A 22,500-nucleotide genomic window follows, 5' to 3' on the forward strand; every position below is an offset into this window, starting at 1 on the left:
CCAGAGTGATAATGTCATGTGATAGACATTGCTGTTACTGTTGTATTTCTCTTGGAACGATGCCACATGCCACTTACGCTCCAAGAAGTGCGGTCACCATGTCAGACGTGGATTCTCCTGTCTGTTAATGAGCTTCAACTTTTCCAGGCTAATCTTCTTGGACTGATTCCACTAACACAGGAAGCGCAGTCTTGCAAAGCTACGTATCGTTCTGCCTTAATGTCACTTAGTGGTCAGTCCCTTTAAAACGTTACCAGTCTTACTGCACCAAGTCGGTGTTCTTTTTCTAAAAGACCTCTAATAGGTATTTGTAGCAGGTTGTGTAGTGAAGTGCAACCGGTCCCTGCTTTGATTTGCTCATCTATCGAGGTCATCCTTAGAGAGACGTTCCCTTTCAGGAGGACCCTGTCCTACAAAAGCGGGGGTTTGTGGCTCGCCCGAGTTAAAAAAACAAGAAACGTAAAAGAAAATGGAGAAGAGCTGACGGTGGCGTGGTCTCCCGCCTCGTCCTGCCAGGGCCTTTCTTTCACACTGGAGCCCAGCGAAGGTCTCCCCTCCTTCCGCATTTTTCTCCTCCTCTTCCCAAATGGATGAAAAAAGAAAGAAAGTAGAAAAAAGAGAAAAGTTCCTTCTGGATTCCCAAAGGGGGGGTGGGGTGAGGAGATGGGTTCCGTTGGGTTCTGTGGCAGTCCGATGCCACTGTTAGAAACATGCCTCTGCAGCTGCGTGGAAGCAGGGTGCTGTGGGTTTGGGGACACGTCTCTAGCGCTGGGTCCGTGGAGGCCGGGCAGGGCCTGTAGCGGGCAAAGTGTGTGTGTGTTTTAGCGCGGTTTTGTCCACATTGCTTACGGTCATTTCCTGATAACGTTCCTTTCTTGCAACCCTGAAAAAGAGCGCGCTTGTCATTTCTCGGCTTTTTCAGAAACTGGACACTTGGCCTGTCAGGGCTTTCCAAGGTGCAAGAGATTTGATTTAGATAAAAGCAGAGGTTTTACTTTTAAAATGGCTGAATCCAGTGTCATGCATCCTACAGAAATACACAATGTCCTATTTGCAAACATGGTCTTTGATAATTCGCAGAATCTGAAAAGCCTTAAAAAGGCAAAAATCGTGGTCATATTAAGAACTATTTTAATTCACATTTAATTTATTGGAAAGTGTATTGCAGTTACGTTTGCAGCCACAGAGTTGCAGCAAAGTAAATACCATCACTGTTGTGTTACTTCTTTTTAAAGTCAGCCAGTCTGTGTGTGACTCAGCCCCACTCTGACTTACAGTCTCCAGGCTGTGCAGGCATCTCCGGCTCCACGTTTGAAGTCAGGCTGCGAGCTTCTCCCTTCACCTTCTGTGCCTGTCAAACCCTGGACTGTGAGAGGGGAAAATCCCTAGCAGGGAAATGAGAGAGAAGACAGAAAGTGAGAGGAACTCATGAAGAAGAAGAAGAAGAAGAAGAAGAAGAAGAAGAAGAAGAAGAAGAAATGTTGTGGCGTGTAAAGACTCAGTAGAGACAGAGAGGGGAGTTGGAATTAATGTCGGTTGAGCGTTGGTTGGGCTCAGTCCTGCGTGGTGGAAGTGTCTGCTGAAGGGCGTCCCGTCTGAAGGGCAGATAAAGCCGTGTGTTTGTAGGGAATGTAGGTGGGGAGGTGAGAAAGTCGTCAGGCTCGGTCTGTAACGGTACTGTTCCAGTGACTGCCCCCACCACAGTGCTGTCTGTCTCTCTGCTGGCTGGAGTACCAGGAAGCTACAGTGGCTTATCGAGAGAAGGCAAGCAGCCTGGCCCAGCCTAGGGGCAGTGTGTGTGTGTGTGTGTGTGTGTGTGTGGTGCAGGGGCCACTTCCTGCTATTCTCCTCTTGAGTTTGGTTCCCATGCACTCTGTTGCCAAGTGCAATGCTGCCAGAGCAGCTGATCCAAGCACCCTGGCTGCACCCCCTTAGCGCCGGCCACTGGACCCACTCCCACACACACACACACACGCACCTTCACATCCTCGTAAACACTCGCGTCGCCGACCAGGGCCACCGTCGCCACGGAGACCGGAGGCATGCACACCATCCACGGCCTGTGCAGGGTCTGTATCAGCCGCATGCTCCCTCAGGTTGGTGCCCAGACAGGCAGACTGACAATTCGACAGACAGATGGACAGACAGGCAGACCCTGACTAACTGTTCTAAAGTTCTTGTTATTTATATGCACTCTTCGTTTTTGCATGTTGATTGTGACAGGCTGGCTGAGGTTTTCCAGTGAAGCTGTTTCTGTCTCACAGAATTTGTCCACAGTGGCATCTCACTGTAACAGCTTTGTACACTGTCTTATTTGAAGGCGAGAAGTCCAGAGACAGCAGTCTGCTGTGTTAGCCATACCGACATACGTGTGTAAGATATCTAACAGGTCATTTGTCATTTGCCTCTGGTGCTTAAATGATTTTTGCTGGAAGGACTAAGTGGGTCAGAATGGCTAAACTACTGGAGGTGAAGTCATGTGTGATATGCATGGTAGGTGTGTGTTGGGAGATGTGTTAAGAATTACACTGTAAAAACACCAGAGATGGGAAGAGGGTGAGAGAGAGAGAGAGAGAGAGAGAGAGAGAGAGAGAGAGAGAGAGAGAGAGAGAGGGTGCAAAATGAGTGAATGCTTAGTTTTTTTTCAGAACAGAATTGTTATTCAGAATAATTATTATTATTAACATGTGAGATTTGTCCAAGAAGTAGAGGGGTGGAGAGAGATGGGGGTGTGAGAGAGAGAGAGCGAGCGAGAAAACACTAACTGCTGCGATAGGCATGAAAATGCACATCCACCGATCTAAAACACTCACACAGAAGACTACTACATCCAGACAACTATGTGCAGTTATCAAACAATGTGAACATAGCTTGAGGCAAATTGTGACACAGCCACACAATTAATAGCGTGATGTGTTTCTGTTAGTTTCCAGCTGCTGTTGCAGACTACACTTGTTTAGCTCTTGCTTACATCCACCCACTCACTCCCTGTGTTCCTCCTTGCTAGCCTGTTGTGTCTACGAGTCGCAGAGTTTTGACCCTAATGTTAGGGCACAAACTGGAAGTAAATATGTTGTTTTCTACAGCTCCCATCCAGTTTACTACAGCATAATGTGTGAGTGAACCCAACAGTGCAGGTCTGTGTGGGTGTGTGGTGTGTGTCAGCAGGAGCAAATGGATCCAATACCCACCCGGTGGAGCACAAGCCAAGCTCTTGGAGAGCTGCCTCATCAGGGGAAAAACCAGACCTTTCCTGTATCCTACATCCAGAGTGCTGCTTTTTTTTTAGGGATCACGCATGCAGGTCATATGGCTCTGGGCTCCAATGTGAGCCTTGTTGAGAATGTGAGAATGATTCAAATTCTGCTGATTCTGACATGGATGCTCCCATTGCACGTGTGGGGAGGGTTCATGTGACTTGTGTTCTAGATTGTCACTCATACGCTACTCTGGTCTCGTTTGGCACAAGAGTGACCCCTATAAAACACAAAGGTTGAGGGCGTTCTGTAGAAGCACTGTCGTTTTAGGGTCTTAGAGGGCTGTTGGCTGATTCATGGGCACTTAAATAGTAACCTGCTCTTACAAACTAGTTGTCAACATTTTTTCCACCCCTAAGTGTTTTATTGCCCCCCTGGGCAGGCTTCAAAATGGCATTTAATAAAAGTAGAATCTAGTAGGACATGATTTGTGGCTTACTGATGACAAGGCAGTAAGACACTCAGCTCAGGCTCTGTGTTTAGACTGGTCTTGTGTGTGAAGTGTATAAATGAGACAGTGTGAGGGAGAACATTTTTTTGGATCTGTGTGAGTGTATCGTTTGTGTGAGTGTGAGTGTTTTGGGGCATGTGCATCAACTTTTTGGAGTCTTATGTAAGTGTGTATGAGGTTTTTTGGTGCTGTGTGACTTGCTGTTTTATTCTCTTTGGTTTCCAGTGCACCACTTCACCGCTGCAGTAGCCAGACTGACACTAAATGACTTAGACGTTATTTCTCTCAATCTGTGGCCATTTAAATCCACTTCTCCTTTGCATTCCTACTCTCTCTTCTCCTCAATCGCAACATTGTAACATCTCTTCTTTCTACCTAACCTGCTCCACCTCTCTTCTCCAGTCCATCTGGCCTTAGACCTGGCAGTCATTTTTCCCGTCTCCCTTCCTCCCCTCTGTTATCTGTCTCCCTCCTCCCTCTCGGTGTGTGATCTTGCACGAGGAGTAGTCTGGCTCTTGCCACCGGCTTGGTTAATCTCCATCCTCTAGCTGCGCGCCACGGCCTCCCGCGTCCCTGTGCCACAGATCCCGCAAAAAACCTTGGAGTCTTCATAAGCTGAGACCACACACATGCCACACCACACACACACCAGTTATAACTGGACAGCAAAGGCATGCTGCACTCTACACACACCCTCCAGATCACCGCGACGCCAAGCGTCTGGGCGACTCCACTCCTGTCAGATGCGGGATCCTTTAATTCCGTGCTGTGTTGCAGGTTCTTTTAGCCAAATTCTCAGTAGTGCATGACATACGTGACTCAGATATGACCAAGAACATACAGCCCCACAACCACACCTACACATGCATGCACACAGACACACACACAGGGCTGCAGAAATAGATTATTTTAGCACTCGAGTATTCTGTTGATTACTCCACTGATTAATCGAGCAATTATATAAGAAATACTTTTGCTTTATTAAAGAGCAATAGTAAATATACAAAACAGGATATAATACAGGCCTCTTGAAAAGAACAACTAATTATATCTACTTAGAAAAAACAACATTTTTATTGTTTAAATTGCATTGTTTTAAATAAAAAAATCTCTGAAATGCAAAAACAAATAAGTAAATAAAATAATGAATTACTTTCATTATATTATATTTTCTATAATATCTAATGCATAGATGCAAACATGTCAAATTCGATGTCTTTGGCAATAAACAAGATGAAAAATTGCTTCGGTACAATTCAATAATCTCATGTAGGTAGCGCACTGGCACTTTGCAGGCTCTCCTTCCATAAACTAGCAGCAGCAGAACTGTTTAACCTCCCGAGTCATGTACGAGCACCCTGCTGTGTGGACCTCTACTGTCTCTGCAGTTGCACCAAAAAGCAGGATGGTAGTGACTATTAGGGCTCTGGTTGGACTCAATGTCTGCGTTAAATAAACATATTTGTCTTTTGTGAAGATACTGGATTTTGGGTGCTTATTCATAGCCTCTCCGTCGCTTGTTAATGATCCTAGAAAATACGCAAAAATACTTCAAAAAAGAACTTTTAGCTTCTTCATATTATCCACCGTCATTATATGGTAGAAATAATACAATATCACCGCGCTCTAACGTTGTTTTGGTTTGCTCCCACATTTTTGTTGCTGTATTTGGCTTGATGTACATTTTGCACATATTTCGCGTAAGACACGATAGGAATATTATGGATATAAAAGCTTCAATTTAAAGAATTTGCATCGATTATTTTTAGTAATCGAGTTACTTGTTTCAGACCTACACACACACACACACACACACACACACACACACACACACACACACACACACACAAACACACACACACACACACACACAGAGCAGTGCATTACATATGAGAATCACATATGACCAAGAACACGCACGGGCTGACTTTAGATCTGACCTTTTCTGATAGACTTTAGACATAACTTTACACTGCCTGACATTATATTACATTGTCTGACTGTAGACCTGACTTTACACTGCCTGACATTAGACTGTCTAATTTTAGACCAGACTTTACACTGCCTGACATTACATTACACTGTCTGATTTCAGATATGACTTTACACTGCCTGACTTTAGACCTCTTTGATTGATGCTCTTTGCAAAGCCGAGCTTACACGTACCATTTTGTTTTTTAATGCTCATCAGATTTTCAGCTTGTCAGTATGTAACAGATAAATATGATGGATCAGAATGAAAAAAAAAAGTAATCAAAAATTAAACTGAAAATAAACTACAGCTCTGAGGTAATCACAAAAGGTATACAGCTGGATGGCAGCTTGGAGATATTGTTTTTAATGTAGTTCAACTCAAACTGAAATCCTTGCCTTTCTCTAGGGTTTCAGTAATATCCCTGCTCAGCAGACACGCTGGAAATGACTCCTTTGTTCTGGGGGATACTGTTAGTTTTGGCCCTTATAATGGCATTATTTGAATGTGTGTGCATTGTGCATATGTGTGTGTGTTTGTATGGGTGGGTGTGTAATGTCTGTGAACATTTCCTCATCACATCAGATTTCTATGGAAGTCTCTTCTCTTCCTGCCTCTGTGTGCGTGTGTTTCTGTGCTGTCTTTATTCTTCTTTGTAGTGTGTTGCCACTGTGATGTGGACCCCTCTGGGTGTAGCCAGTCTAAAGCTCAGAGTGATGGACGACCGAAGCAGACCTCGTGACAGAGATGGACACGTCCAAGAACGTGCCTCCGCAAACTGCCATGTAGCTGTCCTTTACTCTACTCTGCTTTTCTGGCCATATAATGGTGTGTGTGTGTGTGTGTGTGTGGGAGGCATATGATTATGGCTTATGTAACAGAGGTTGATGGTTGCAAAGTCTTGTGAATCTACTTATTGTTTAGAGAGAGAAAGTGCGTCTTTGTGTGTATGCATGTGTATGCATGTGCATGTGACTGTGTGTGTGAATGTCTTCTCATGGATGTGTTTTTGCAGTTTTGCATTATTATGGTGCGCTAATTAGCATTGTTCTAACATATCTGTTGTTTGAATCAATAATTTTTTGTGTGTGAGTTCTGATTTTCTTCTTGACAACTTTAGAGACAGTTTGTGGTCTAGGATAAAGTTTGTAATAGAAGGGTTGGTTTTGTTGGTGTGAAGTGTGCGACTTTCCACTCAGTTGATTTCCACGGTAATTAGTCATGCTGGAGACTCGGGCTACTGGGATGCTAGATGATATGATGTCCAACAGGTGGCAGTATGGTGTATTCATACATGTACGTTTGTATATTGTGTGTATTGTCTAAATGTATTTTGTTTGTGTTTGTGTGTATGTAATGTGTGCATATATTGTGTATGTGTGTGTACGTGTGTGTGTGTGTGTGTGTGTGTGTGTGTGTGTGCGCGTGTGTGTGTGTGTCTGTGTGTGGTGTAGGTGACCATCGTTCGAGGAAAGGATGGCTATGGGTTCACCATCTGCTCTGACGCGCCTGTGCGAGTTCAAGCTGTTGATCCAGGCAAGAACCCCACTGGTCTGGCCGCATGCCAGCATCTGTGTATGTGTTTATGTGTGTGGGAGAGAGAGAGTGGGGTGGGTGAGAAAAATTCTCAGAGGCAATGTTTTAATGTTGGTCATTTTGTGTGTGCCTATGTGTATGATGTTACTGATAATAAGTGTGTGTGTGTGTGTGTGTGTGTGTGTCTGCTGTTTGTGTGTTACATTATGGAACATTTAGTATCACTTTTCAAAATGTGAAGATGTCTGTGTGTGTGTGTGTGTGTGTGTGTGTGTGTGTGTATGTGCATGAAAGAAAGGCTATAGTTTTCTGAGGCTTACTGGTGGGGGACAACCTGTGTGAGTGCATGAGAATGAAAGTGTGTGTGTGTGTGTGTGTGTGTGTGTGTGTGTGTGTGTGTGTGTGTGTGTGTGTGTACTTGTGCCATTTTTAAGGACCAATTCCAATGTCACGGGCTGTTGAGTTTTGCGGTGTGTATGTGTCCTCAGGTGGTCCTGCAGATCTGGCTGGCCTGAAGCAGTCGGACACGCTGCTGCAGTTAAATGGCCAGCCTGTGGAACAGTGGAAATGCGTTGACCTGGCTCATGCCATCAGGTACACCTGTGCTAGTGTGTATATTAGAGGCAGATGTCTGTTTAATTAGTGAGCTTGTGGTTAGGTTTAGATTTAAACTTTCAGTTTCAGTCACCTGTTTTTAATGAAAATTGAGTTACCTGCTGCAGTTGTGCTTACTGGGAACAAGGCAGATGTATGGTTTTTTCCTTGCAGTGTTGAGGACCTCTATTCTGAAAAGTTTTTATTTTTTATTTTCAAGTGTTGTTTACTTGGATGCAGTTTATTTCTAGCCCTGTCAGTCATGCCAGGGTCAGCCCATGCTTGGCGCTGGTTGGGCTGAATTTAGGAGCCACATAAAATCATCATCAAGCATTCTGCTAAATGAGTCACTACTTTCTCTTTCCTTACTTTTCACCTAGCTGTCTTTCATCTCTCTCTCTCTCTCTCTCTCTCTCTCTCTCTCACACACGCGCGCGCACACACACACACACACACACACACACACACACACACACACACACACACACAAAAGAAGAATCTTCAGCCCGTTTGTCTTTTACTGATTTTTGTTTCATATTGAATCTCTCTCACTCTCAACTCGCTCTGTCTCGTCCTTCTCTGTTTTTCTCATTCTTCTTCCCACTACCTCTCCCTCCCTCTCTCTCTCTCTCTCTCTCTCACTGTCTCTGCCCAGAAACAGTAGCAGTGAGATCATTGTGGTGGTCTGGCGTTCCGGCTTTGAGGGTCTGATCCACCACCCCCCATTTAAAACCTCCGGTTTCGACATGCCACTCTCTCCACCCAAAAACAAGCAGAAGGACAAGACACCCCCAGTGCCACCCCTACCAGCCCACCACCGAGCTAGCCGGCGAGTGCTGGTTAATGGGTCGGAGGGTGTGCGGGTGGGGGGTGTCGCCGTCCCGTGGGGAGACAGGCGGGAGGAGAGTGAGGTCAGCAACAGGACACACACCCACACGCTCAGAGGGACACGTGTCAAAGCCTCCAATGGGGACGATTACATCATCCTGTCACCCATCAACCCAGGAGGACAGGTAAAGGCACAGCCTACTACCTACTTACTGGATGTGTGACTGCTGAAGTGTAGATCTGAATCCATTATTATGCCGAGATTTCTGACTTGGTTTTAAACTTTCAGGGCTCTTGTGCCAAGACGAGCACTGACCTTTTGTCTTTGAAATTGTTTTAGTTGTAAAAGCAACTAAAATCATCCAGTTGTTAATTAGCTCTGGGCACTGATATAAAATGTGAGCAGAGCTGTAGATATTTGGGAAGAGAACTAGAAAAATCTGCGCGTCATCTACATGGTTTTGATAAGATAATCTGCTGTTTTAGGATTTGGCCTAGTGGAAGCATATAGAGATTGAACAGAATGGGCCCAAAGAGAGATCCTTGTAGGATGCCACACAACAAGGATGCTTGTTGAGTTTCATGATTGCTGGTGGCAATAAAGTAGCCCCTACGTTTCACATATGATTTGCACAAGCTAAAGACTATTTCAGATTGCCCTACCCAGTTTTCTGGTCTGTCTAATTCTGTCTGTCATCATTGTCAAATGCAGCATTAAGATCAGGAAGCGTAATGTTCAGATCAGTGTCATTCAGGCATATCTATAATTTCTTAAGTCTGACACATATAAATTTGTCTTTTTAAAGAGATGCTTAATAAGGGTCATTTTTGGTGGCACAGGAAAGATCCCAGAAAGTAGCAATCCATTCACTATTTACAATAAATACATTGCTATACAGCTAAAGATTATTAAAAAAAGTGAGTAGGCAAGAGGTCTAGTCTGCTTGTAAGTGATTTTAGATATTGGACAGTTTCCTCAATAATATTCTGGTCAATAGCAATGAATCGACACATAGTATGAACCTTCGTATTGCGAGAGAGTTCAAGTTGAATATTATCTTACAGAGTATTGGTGATGGCCTGTTTGACTTTTTGGATTTTATCAGTGAAGTATATTACAAATCCATTATAATATTAAACAGATAGAAGTTCAGGGGATATATGTACTGGTGGAGTTCTCAGCCTTTTACAGACTGTGAATAAAGTGCAGGCCTTATTGTTGTTCTTGCCTATGATAAGAAGAAGTAGGACTGTCTGGCTTATCAGAGAAGTGGGATTGTCTGGCTTTATTTACTGCTAAGTTGTAGCTATTGAGGCTCTGTAGATATCATAGTGAACTAGGACTTTCAATTGATAGAGTTTGAAGTGTGTTCAGGAGGCCTATAATTTGTGAGTAGTATTCAAATAAGAGGATGTCATCAAGTGCTGTTTGCTATTTCACCTCCTTTTTTGTTAGCTCTACATGCACTGATACATTTAAAGTTAGGAGGGACAGATTCCATATGAACAGCTGCACTGTTAATACATTCCATTGAGGTTTCATTCAAGAATGTTGTTTATCCGATTTATGTGAAGTAATAAGATCCTTAGCTAGCAACGATTTGTTTGTGAGAGATCTAATGTTGAGAAGAGCTTTATAACTCTGGTCTTTGGCTCCAGATTAGTTTGATACTGCTAAGGAAAAGCTGTAAGAAGTGGCTGACACACAATGTGACTTAAGTGAGTTCTGTTCATTTCTTTTTTGCTAAAATTCTTTTGAATTTGTCTCTGGAGGTTGGAGAGTATCATTTTAACCTATGTCTTATAATTCCCTAAACAGGTTTATTTTGTAATGTTGGCAAGCTGGCAGTACATTATTCAATGTATTACAAAAAAAAAAAGAAGACAAAAACCTGCCACCAAATACCAGTCTGAATTTATTTTATTAGTTGGTTTCAGTCAAAAGTGCAGAGCTAAAAATAGCCGAATAGTTATTAAAATGTAATAATAGAAATAACACCTTAACTGACAAATCAGAACCAAGTATTTCAGAGGGGTGTAATACATAGAGTTAACACTATAATAGAGTCTTTTGCACAGTCATGGAGAAACACCTATTAGTGCTTTCACTGTGGAAGCTTTATAGATTTATAAACAGGAGAACTTTTTCCCCAGGAAAATCAAAAGCTAATCCATTCAGATGCGTCACACTGGAATCTCAAGGCATTTATAGCAAGGCTCTGCCAGTTTGTGAAACAGCTTTGAAATGTTGCTCTGTTGCATGACGTACCCCAAGCAAACCTCAGCCAAGTCATTTGACGGTGAGCACTTGAGCTGATTCAGGACTGCCAGCACATTGTGCAGGGAGGTGTTGCCTCCAGAAATTGAGCGGAGGTCTCCTGCACTAAGCATACTGGATGAGCTGGTATGGAAATGTATATCTGTGAGAAGCTTGTGGTGGTGAAGGTTTTTGATCAGGAGGTGTTCTATTTGCTAAAATATGCCGCGAACAGAAACACGGGTGAAGCAAAGAAAGCAAAGAAAGCAAGTGATTTTAGCAGCAGAAGCACCTTATACTTTTCCCAAAAGGAGTGTCCTGAGACAGCTATCGACACAGACGGTGGCTGTATCTTTAAGGTATATTTTTACACAATAAACTTCAAATATACATTAAAAAAAACTACATGGATTGGAGGTTTCAGTGTTGAAATGACAAATTCACTTGCAACATCTTGAGATTATAAAATAAAACTCACCAAGGCAAAGAGAGGTAATCATCTAGATAGTTCAGTAAACACTCTGTGGATGGATCAAGGTAATCTGGTGCTCTGTGTCCTGTGCTGTTGTACAACATATGAGCTGCATAGGAGCCATTCGAGTTTTTATCTGCACTGGTTTGGACCAGAACCTGCTTGATGTCGTTCCCATTACAGTTAGGCTGGTGCTTGCCCAGTAACCTGGTTATCAAGCAGACACACTTTTCTCACTGGGAGTCTAATCTGGGGTGGGTGGATTGAGCAGCAAAGGCTTAAATACCCAGTGTTTGAGAAATGCAAAAAATAAGATCTTTGAGAAATCTGGATATGATTTGTTGGTCAAAACTTGTTATATTCATTCATAAGAAAAAACAATTCCTAAGAAAAATATTTAGATAATATTACTAAAACCAGCAATATTTACCATTGTTTGCTTTTCATTGTTTATTATTTAGTCCTGCCATTTATACTTTTATCATGCTCTTGTAGGAACATGCCAGTCAATCCCCAGAGGACATCCAGAGGCTTGTTTTTCTCAATCCTTGGCACTTATCAGCTCATTCTGCTCATTATGACTCACTTCATGTTTATCACTTTACCTCTGATGCATGCTGCTGTGGCAGACTGCATCACACAGATGGTCTGCCATGTGTGTTCGCGTGTGCACGTGGACAGGTCAGGGTGACGCAGAGTATCACACACAACTGACAGACAAACCATAAAATGCTTACCTTTCAGAAAAAATATATTAAAAAGTGGTGATGTGCTGGATGGCAGAGATTGGAACAGGCGCTGTCCGGCTGCTTTCTGGTTTTCTCTTCCCTGAGGGATTCGTAATGCTGTCTGTTTGTCCAAGTGGAGGCAGGTTTACACAGGGCCGTGATCCTGAGTTGCCCCGAGCCCATTTTGTTGTGAGTTTACTTAATTGGCACCCAAGAGGATTGCGTTTGGTACGGGGGAGGGCTGGCAACTGGACTACAGTTTGTGAATCTGAAAGATGAAACAAGCTTGGCTTCTACTTTTATTTCTGTCTCTTTTTCTTTCACTAAATGGAAAGGTCAGTAAGATGGATTTCTGTAGTTTAACGTGTCTAATGAATAACCTAGCAAATGTCTGTTATATTACAAACTAATAGTGGCACAATAAGTCATATATGACACAAAGAATTTAGCCTTTTTCATAGGAAACAGGATGTATGAGTTTCACAGTGAAAATAGTATAGCCCTAGAAAATATATATATATATATATATATATATATATATATATATATATATATATATATATATATATATATATATATATATAATATACACACACACACACACACACACTCTGGACCCAACAGATAATTAAGTCTTGCAACATTGTAAACATTGTACTACTGTTGTAGGTAAACCTAATGTTGTAGGTAAATCTAATGCCCAAACTCCCATGACATTATTAACATTAAAAAGGTTGCAAACATCCTGATTCTAAGCTACAACAGTTCACTGTTTTTGACCAGGGAAGTTGAACAATAAAATCGAGCACAGTAGGAAAACTATATTTATCTATCTATTTATTTATTTATTTATTTGGAAGGCCAAAGGGCTATCCAGTTAGCTGCTTCATGCTGGTTTTCTATCATTTATAGCAAGGATTTGCTTTCTTTAGAAAAGCATTAAAGTGACTAAAGTTGACCTGTAACTTGGCTGTTTCTTAGTCCAGGCAGTAGTTTGTGTTATCCACATCCACAGAAAGTTGAAGCATTCCTCTTTGCTTCAACGTACAGATTCAGCTCCTATACACTTGCTCATCATAATCTAACTAGCAAACATCATTTTTCTATCATTCCAGATCCTGAGGCCGGTATACGGAGAGGAACACGGAACTCTGGGTAAGTGTTCTTTAATATGCCTAATATGCCAGAAACGTGGAGAGTCATAAGTCCCATTGGACTTTTACAGATGTCTTGTGTAATGGAGATGACTGCTGGCCTCATTGCTCACTGCTGGTTCTGTCATGCTCTAGCTGGGAGGATGTACCCCCCCAGGCAGGCCCCTGTTCCCCAGGCCCAGGTCACCAGTGCCCAGGCTGGCCCCGGTCTAGCTAGCAGAACCAGCTTGCTACGCTGCTCTAGCAACAACAAGTCCACAGCCTCTCCTGTTGGGACCTGCCAGAAGAGCTCCAGCTTCTCCAACTACCAGAACTGCACCATCGTGAGGTCGCACATGCCCTCAAACACCAACTATGGCACCTATGTCAAAGTGGCTCCCAAAATTCTCATATTTCCCATCTTTGTGCAGGTATCCACCCTTGGTAGTTTGCTATGATCTGTCTGTTTTCCTATCTCTGCCTGTCTGACTCTGTGGTGAAGTGCTTCCCTGTCATATTTTTCTAGTCAAGCCTGTTAAAAAATCATGTGTGGGTCTTTTCTGTTTCTGCAGCGCTTCCTTACCTGATTAGCTGGCTAAAACACTGCACAAGGCCTGCACATGCTTCATGATTTTTGCTTCATTCTGGAGTGACCTTAAGTTCACTTAAGATGGGCAGCCTTGCTTGACCTTCAGTCTTTTTGGTCTGTGCACTTTTCTGTGTGTCTGCCAAAGCTGAAATTATTCTCACTCCATTCACTGCATTGGCTTTCTGGGCATTTCATATAAATGTAAAGAATTTGAATTAAATTCTGAATGAATTAAACGCAGATTAACATGAACCATTTTACATTATTGAGGAAAATGTCTAAAGACTTCTTAAAGGCACAGCAAACTTAGAATGAATTAGTAGATGCCTTGTGCCCTGTGGCCAACAGCAGTCACTGAAGAAAGCGAAGAATTTCCTGTTAACGTCAGCACCCGACAGCAGCAACTTTCCGAGCTGCAGAACACTTCATACACTTACCTGCTCAGGCATCATTGATAAACCCCAGTAAACAAGGGTCTTAAGAACCCCCCAACCCCTCGTTTCTTGCTCATCCTGCTAGTTCGCGGCCCCGTGTGTCTATGGTGTGTTAGTCCACCTCCAGAAAGGATGTGGCTTTTTTTTTTTTTCTCCTCTTTGTGCAGCAGTGCAGAGCGCAAGTGTTTTTAGCCTCGTGTGGTCAGAGCCGCCTCGCCATACAGCCCGGCCCACCAGCACGTTTCGAGCTGCGGGGGCTGAACTGAGCGCAGAGTGAAGAGCGCCATAGCAAGTTTGGGCTTCAGTTAGCTAACCTACCTGCAGTCAGCATAGCCCTGTCCTTTGTTGCAGAGCGCTCTAGGATGGAACTAGCACCTGTGCGTATAAATGCTGCGTGACGGACAGAAAGCTCTTTAAGAACGGTTTGGGAGACTGCGGTTGTTCTCCTGAATCCCGAGATGGTGTTGCTGATGTTGTTTGATGTTGTTGTTTTTCTTCTCCTCCCTCCCTCGTAGCCGCTGGATTTGTGTAACCCAACCAGATCGCTGGTGGTCTCCGAGGAACTGACTCTGCATGAGAGCAAACATCTCTCAGTCAAGGTAGGGGTGTGTGTGTGTGTGTGTGTGTGTGTGTGTGTGTGTGCGTGTGTGTGTGCACGTGTGCGTGTGCGCGTGTGTGTGCGCGTGTGCGTGTGTGTGTGCGCGTGTGTGTGTGCGTGTGTGTGTGTGTGTGTGTGCGCGTGTGTGCGTGTGTGTGTGTGTGCGTGCGCGTGTGTGTGCGTGTGCATGTGCGTGTGTGTGCATGTGTGTGTGCGTGTGTGTATGCGTGTGTGTATGCGTGTGTGTGTGTGTGTGTGTGTGTGTATGTGTGTGTGTATGTGTGTGTGTATGTGTGTGTGTATGTGTGTGTGTGTGTGCGTGTGTGTGCGTGTGTGTGTGTGCGCGTGTGTGTGTGTGTGTGTGTTATGTGCGTGTGTGTGTGTTTAAGAGGAGAGAGAAACACAAGTATTAAAGGGCTCCGTTCATACTGTTTTGTCCCCATTAGGGCTTTGTCTGTGTCTGCGACTGTGTGTCGGCGGACTGGCCGTTATTGGCTGAGGAACCCACCTGAGAGTGGAGGCACATCCTTTTGAAGCAGCATTATTATTTGGTTTGACACTGCGTGCAGCACAGCCGAAGGGGAGAGCATGTATGTGCGCGTGCGTTGGTGTGCTTGCAGGACTTTTTTTGTTACTTTGCTTGTCGTTCTCTTCTGTGCACTGTTCTTCTCGTGCTTCGCTAGGTGAAACAGGGGACCTGTTTGCAGTGAGGACGAGCAGAACGTGCAGAAAGCCATGGGCAGGGCGATGGGCTTCCCTGTTAGTGCAGAGAGAAGTGGGCACTGTTTAAGTGCCCACTTGTTGAATGGCGAGAGAGAGAATGGATGGGTGGGTCTCTCGATTTCTCCTGCACCCTAAAAAGAACAGAAATAGGGTGAAATATGTATTCTGCCAGGGCTCCGGTAGACATTTTTTTTGTATGGAGGTTACTTTATCAATACTGTAATTAATGTTCCTTTCATGGCTAGGAAGGCAGTGTACATTGAACCTTTATATTGCTCTCTTTCCTGTACTGCGTTCTCACTACTGTTCCCAGAGTCATTTGGAATATCAGTAGGAAATGACAGAACAGCAAAGCAGAGAATTAATGTCACATTTCTGAAAGCAGGAACAAAAAAGGAAGGTGGAGCTCAATAGGGCACATCCTGCATGGTCTGGTCCCTGAGAGACACTCCGGTATGAATCACGCTCTTACTAGTGAGTCAGCAGAATTCCTAGTAATCCAAACTGACACCTGACCAAGTGTCATCTGGAACCTTGATCTTCCTGCTCTTCTGATAGACCTGATTTCAGTGTCCCACTTCTTTAGCCTGTTTTTGTTTGCTTGTTTTGTTTTGCTAATGTCTGAGGTGACGTTTGTAATCTATATGTTAATTATGGAGTTAAAATATGGTAATCCGCATGGGAGAGTCTTCTGAGAGATGCCTGAGCCAGCTCCACTTTGACAGCATTACAGCAACTTTTTAGAGAAAACTTTAAAAAGTCTCACCCAGTCATCACTGACTAGGCAGGCACTTTAGGTCCTACGTGAGTGCAGCTAGTGTGTGGTATTTCCGTTAGTCTGCTACAGTCCTGGAATGACTGTAAAGCCTTTAAGGGGTCCCTGTATGGGCTTAAAGAATATTTTTGTTAAGTCAGAGCGATCGCAGTTTCATTTCTCACAGAGTGCATCAGAGCTATCCTGAGAGGGGAAGTCAGGCAAATGTGGTCATCCTACAGTGATAACGCTGCACCGGAAGTGGGGTGGCAAAGATTAGAGAGAAAGAGAGAGCAACTGAGAGGAAAAGGCCAGACAGTGTGACCTACAGGTATTTGACCTTTGACCTGTCCAGAAGCCTTCCCCTCCTACATCAGCCACTTCCACACACATTCCACTGCTACTGGTGCGAAGCCAGGATCACACTCCTGTCTGCTCTGGCTCCTTCGCCCTGACTTCGGCCACGCTGGGCTGAACAGAACCAGAAACAGAGCCAAGCTGTAAGAGAAGAGTCCTACAGCCTTGGACTTTTCCACTGAGTCAGCCTTTGTCCTGTCCATCCTTTGTCCTGTCCATCCTTTGTCCTGTATTTCAGTTAGGAACCATGCTGAAAGCAGGGATATTAATGTCCATGGCTGTTTGTCTTCCATTGGGCAGTGGTAGCTCAGTGGTTAAGGCACTTGACTTCTAACTGGAAGGTTGCTGGTTTAAGCTCCACCACTGCGCCTGAGGAAGGCCCTTAACTCTCAATTACTTACGTCATAATTGTAAGTCACTTTGGATAAAAGCGTCAGGTAAATGTTCTTAGTTTGTTTGTTTATTTGTGGAGACAACCCATTTTTTCTCTTTTTCTGTTTGACATTTGAGGTTTTGTGATTGTACACAGTAATGCACTATATTGTACTCTTGCTAAGAGAACTTGAGAAAGTAAGATCAGTGTCTGCAGATTGCCTGGGATGTGTTACAACACTTGATGATTTTGAAGGAGAAAGCACATGTATAGTTTTGCCTTTAAAAATATTTCATTAAAAGTTCAATTAAATATTCTTTGGCCTTAGCAGTAACACTGTGCACTGTGAAGTAGTTATGCAAAGTGAAGGCTCAAAGGTGTGTGTGCGTGCATGCTTTTCGGATGCCATTGTTTATAATCATTTGTGCAATCAGAATACAGCCTTTAAAAAGCTCTTCTGGTAAATGAAAGGTGAATTAAACCAGTAAAACCTGAACAGGATTTAACACACTTTTAATTGTTCTGCTGGAATTTCAGGAGTAGGGAAAACCTGACTGTCCAGACCTGTGTGAGTGAGAGAGAATGCAACACTGGGTTATGGATATTATTGTTTTTATTTTATTTGCATTGTATTCAAATCTGACTTTTTCATTAAATCTGCTAAATTCAACAAATACTGCAAATGAGCAGGGTCCATCTAAGTTTAATAGACAAGTTACATTACTGGTAGAAGAGCTGAGATGTTTCTGGTCGTGTGGGTTAAGACAGTTACTGCGCTGGTAGGAGAGCTGAGATGTTTCTGGTCGTGTGGGTTAAGACAGTTACTGCGCTGGTAGAAGAGCTGAGATGTTTCTGGTCCTTGTCTAGGCCTTATGAGAGAGGGAGGCGTAAGTAAGCCACACGAGCAGGAAATGCCCTTTACAGCTCTTTGCCATCACTGTTATCTATGCTATGTGTATGCACCCTATGCACACACACACACACACAAACCACAAAAAACCCCTGGTCTATGTCTGTTCCAAACCACAACAGTGTGCTGCATGGAGAGGAAGCCAAGCATATTACTGAACTGGTGATTCAGTGTGAAAGTATATCAGAACAATATTACATTTACAGTTGCATTTAGCAGATGCTCTTACCCAGAGTAACTTACAAAAGTGCTTTGTCATTACTCATAGAATACATGAGTCCATATCTTTTAGTTTCTTACTTTGTCCCAATACGCATAACTGGAGGTGAGAAGTCCTACTCTTGAGGGTTTGAAGCAGGTGAAGCCTAATGCCTAGAAAGGGCTCCTTTCCATTCAGCTGGGTAGCATACAGTACACTCACTCTTTACTTTGCTGATATCATTAACATTACAATGCTGATTGTTTTGCAATTGTTCTAGATTAAAATAGTACTTATCATATGTCTCTGCTTTGTGCAATGGGAAGGTGGGCTAGTGTGTGTGTGTGTGTGTGTGTGTGTCAGAATCAGTTTTTATCAATGTATGTTACAAGCACTCAGAGCCGGGCAGTGGTAGCTCAGTGGTTAAGGTATTTGACTTCTAATGGGGAAACTTGCCACTTCAAGCCCCACCACCAAGTTGCTATTGTTGGGAATTTTCCCATCCTTTAGTGAATGCACGCTCATTATTGCTTAAACATTTGCCTGTGAACACGTTCTTCAGTCTGCTCACCTTCCTCTCAGAGACTACACCCAGGCTGTTGCAGCGCTGTAGACGGTCAGGCAGATCTGCAGACCTGTCCCCTGTCTTTGGTGGTGGCAGCATGCCAGCCTCGTGCAGGCAGGGCTGCTGGGTTTGCCTGCCCTCGCCTCTCTTTGTCTGGGCCCCAGTACACAGTCATGAGAGGCTTTGCTAAAACTAAATCTCAAAGTGCTCAGGAAGGAAGGTGGTTGTGAAGAGCCCCTCTCTGCAGTGTGTGTGTGTGTGTGTGTGTGTGTGTGTGTGTAGCTAGCCTCCCCACCCTGCTGGACCCTCTGGGCATTGTGGTTTGGTTACTCTTCGGGTCATGCGGTTAGGCTTTGCACAATGCCCTTTAGAAAAAGCTGCTTGTTTTATATATGACAGTGAAGGCTTGCTGAAACTATGCTAAACAATGGGTTTCAGAAAGCTTACTGATTGTGATCTTAGCAGTGCACTATAGCAGAGCTTGTTCTGTTTTTCACCATTCTATTCACCATCATCGTTTACCTCTAAGCCCTGGCTGTAAAATCACACTTCATTAACATGTCCTTGCGCCGAATGCATTTCTGTGTCCCAAGTCCACATTTACATTTCCGGAGTATTATCGGCTGCACTAATGTGCTCATGGCCTTGTCTTCAAAGATCAAAGCTGCGTTGTGGATTCTGAGTGAACCAGAATCTAGGAAAAAGTCTGAACTTTGATGAGTGAAGTTCATTGCCTCCTCAGGTCACTAGAGCAGATTTTCCTGTTTTCCAAACAGCCTGAGACGCACACTGAGCCATCATAGGGCACAAGAGGCGGCTATTCGGGGAAATTCTCAGAGCATACAGATGTTTATTAGATATCATCTTCTATACTGAGCATAGCCTTGTAACCCTAAGCTGTGGTTTAAAGCCCCAACGTTCAGTAGGTTTAAGTGCTAACTTTCAAAAGGTTTAAAGTGATTTCAGCATGTTAAAGTGCTAACTTTCAGGATTAAGTTAATTTTCAACAGATTAAAAAAAAATGTCATAGGAAATTTGTCTTCTATTTGTTATTATTCAGTTCAGATATAGGCATTTGATGCAATATAGCTCATGAAAATTAAAAGTATATGTTATAATGTTTAGCTTGTTTCTTGACTTTTTCTACTTAGATCATTTATTTGCATGAAGTATTTATTTCTTGAAAGAAAATTTGAAGAAATATAATTTCACACAAAAGTCACTTAAGATTAGATAAAAGTCTAGAATTTGGGAAAGGACAACATTAGATATAATGACTACAAGATGTTTTACTATTTTTATATAGTATAGTGTTTAAGGCCATTTCATGTACAGTAATACTGGACAGACAACTAACAAAGGCCTCTAAAAACCTATCTTCATATGTTAAACCCCAAATATGTCCCCAAAACACAAGTTCATTTTAAAATTGATGTTATAATTTGCACTACCCTTTAAAATTGTACAGGTAAAAGTAGATGATTCTTTTGGCTCATCTTCTGGCTCTACTACAGGAGCCGTATCTTCTGGTAGGGTTTCTTTCTGGCTTTTTTTTTGGCCTTTTTGAGGAACATTGTTATTGGAAGTTGCTGCCGTTCTTTCTTCAGGGTGTCTAGGAGACTTTTATACAGCTGGAGCAGAGTATCGAAGCCACTGTTAGATTTTAATGCCAGAATCATGTGAGGATGCCATGACTCAACCATCGTTTGCACATTCCTTGCTGTCCTCAAGATCTCGGACAAACGTTCCAATGTCAGGAACTTCCTCTGCCTCTGTCTCCAGTTCTGCTTCCACATCCTCTTCGCTGGCAGACCTCGTAAACTCCTCCAGATCGGCATCCGTGAGGGTATTTACTTCTACTTCTGCTATGGAGAGATGCTGCCTCTCCATACAATGATGCCGACCTTAAGTTGAACCGTTTTTGAAAACGGTCGAACCATCCCCTACTGGCAACAAAATCTTCAGTGTCCCTTGATGTTCCTGGCTGTGCTTCTGCGCCTTCTTCCGTTGAAAACGGTTGGTACAGATTCAGTGCCTTTTCTCTGATAATGTTGCCAGCTAAGGGGATGTATTTTTTCCTGCAATCGTTGATCCACAATGCCAATTCCATCCTAACGATGTATTTATTCCTAACGTTGGATACATTTTTAGCAGTTTCACGGAAACTTCATGAAACGGTAATAATAGCCGGTAATAGCCACTTCGTTCTTCTGGATGTAGCGTACCGTACTTTCATTGACGCCGTAATTGCGGGCTACAGCCGCGAAGCTCTTTTTTTCACGAAGCATATCCAACAATTCCACCTTCTTCTGGAATGTTATAGTAGCCTTCGGCCTCTTAACTTACTTGCCAGAAGCCTTAGAAGGTACAGGGCGCTTGGGAGGCATCTTAGGGTTTGCAGAAAACGCAAATAAAACACACACACAAAGCTAACACGCTACACGATACATTTGACACATCGAACGAGGTCGTGAGACGCGATAAACTGCGAATTTTAAGTGTGAGGTTCCAAGGAAAAAATACGCGAATTCGTGAAGCAACAGATTCAGAAGCGCGAATTTTCTGGGTATTATTGTACTGATAGCATGAGAGTTTGAACGTTGAAAGTGGCCCTTAAGAATATAGTTAACAGTCGTGTCACGTCATCTCCCTCTCCACTACCTTAAAAACTTCTTAAGCAATTGAATAGGAACATTTAAGTTAAAATATAGATTTAATTTTTTTTATGCTACAATATATATATAAATTTTTTTTTTACATATGCAGTATGTTTTTGAAAATATAGAGTATGTTATGTTTTTATGCATCATATTATTTGTATGCTGCTGGCTTCGTGTGTTACAAATGCAAATATTATTACACACTACAGTGCCCCTAAAGTTGCAGCTACTACCGCTGCAGGAAATTCTGTGAGACTTCACTTAATCAGTTGGTTCTCTACTGGCCTAGCAGGTATAAAACATGTGCTAGCACATGGGCCTGGATACTGAGGACGTCCTGCTTCATAAATCAATCCAGTAACACTTTCCACTTTTACAAAGTACAGCATCAATCCCTTGGTTGATGTGTATGTAGCTGATTGTGTAGTGTGTGCCTCCTCTCTGAAGGTGGTGGTGTGTGCTTCCTGTCTGAAGGATTGTCCTGTGCTGACTGTGTGTTGTGCTAACACACTGCTGACTATGAACACAGTGCTGTACTGTCCTTAAGGAAGCTCAGTGCAGCCCAGCTCATTTCTAAGTAACACCTCTTATTTGATCAGCAGCACAGACTCGTTGTATGCAAATGTAATTTTTGTGCCTTAGATGTGTTAAAACATTAAGGTGTGTATGTGGGTGTGCATTTTGCATTTGCATTCATTCAGAAAAAGCTTGGTCATGTTCAGCTTGCGTTCAACATTTTGTGTAACTGAGATGCTTTTTTGTATTTGTGAGGGAGCGATACATTTGATAAACTGGTAGTATGAACAACTCATTAATATCCTCTCTCTCCCTCGTGTGGACCAGGTGACTGTCTTCATCTATACGGACTTGATGTTGGTGACCAGGGAGGATGAAGCTGGTCGCTGTAACGTGCTGCAGAATCCTCTCTTCCTCAGACAGCTGCAGCTGCAGGAGGGTAAGTGGAGCTCACACACACAGTGGAGCTAACCATATACAACACAACACACACACACACACGCGCAAACAAACGCGCACGTACACAACCACACACATGCAAACAAACACACATGAACACATGCACATACACGTCCATACACATAACCGCATGCA

General features: G+C 43.2%; 1 protein-coding gene across 6 annotated transcripts in view; it reads left to right on the forward strand.

The window, feature by feature from the left end:
• The window catches only part of rgs3a (regulator of G protein signaling 3a), a 136,196-nt gene that overhangs the window by 18,920 nt on the left and 94,776 nt on the right, over positions 1 to 22,500 (forward strand). For 2 of the 6 annotated variants that reach the window (XM_035526941.1, XM_035526932.1), the window contains 7 exons: positions 7,135 to 7,216; positions 7,705 to 7,810; positions 8,466 to 8,823; positions 13,211 to 13,250; positions 13,385 to 13,659; positions 14,767 to 14,850; positions 22,234 to 22,345. In XM_035526941.1, the coding sequence (XP_035382834.1) occupies positions 7,135 to 7,216; positions 7,705 to 7,810; positions 8,466 to 8,823; positions 13,211 to 13,250; positions 13,385 to 13,659; positions 14,767 to 14,850; positions 22,234 to 22,345 (1,057 nt within the window). Of the gene's footprint in view, positions 1 to 1,816; positions 2,097 to 6,788; positions 6,977 to 7,134; positions 7,217 to 7,704; positions 7,811 to 8,465; positions 8,824 to 13,210; positions 13,251 to 13,384; positions 13,660 to 14,539; positions 14,629 to 14,766; positions 14,851 to 22,233; positions 22,346 to 22,500 lie in introns of those variants that run through there. The other 4 variants (XM_035526931.1, XM_035526930.1, XM_035526929.1 and 1 more) reach the window with 4 other exon arrangements.

The sequence above is a fragment of the Electrophorus electricus genome, chromosome 6 (genome assembly GCF_013358815.1).
Source record: "Electrophorus electricus isolate fEleEle1 chromosome 6, fEleEle1.pri, whole genome shotgun sequence".
NCBI classification, from domain to species: Eukaryota; Metazoa; Chordata; class Actinopteri; order Gymnotiformes; family Gymnotidae; genus Electrophorus; species Electrophorus electricus.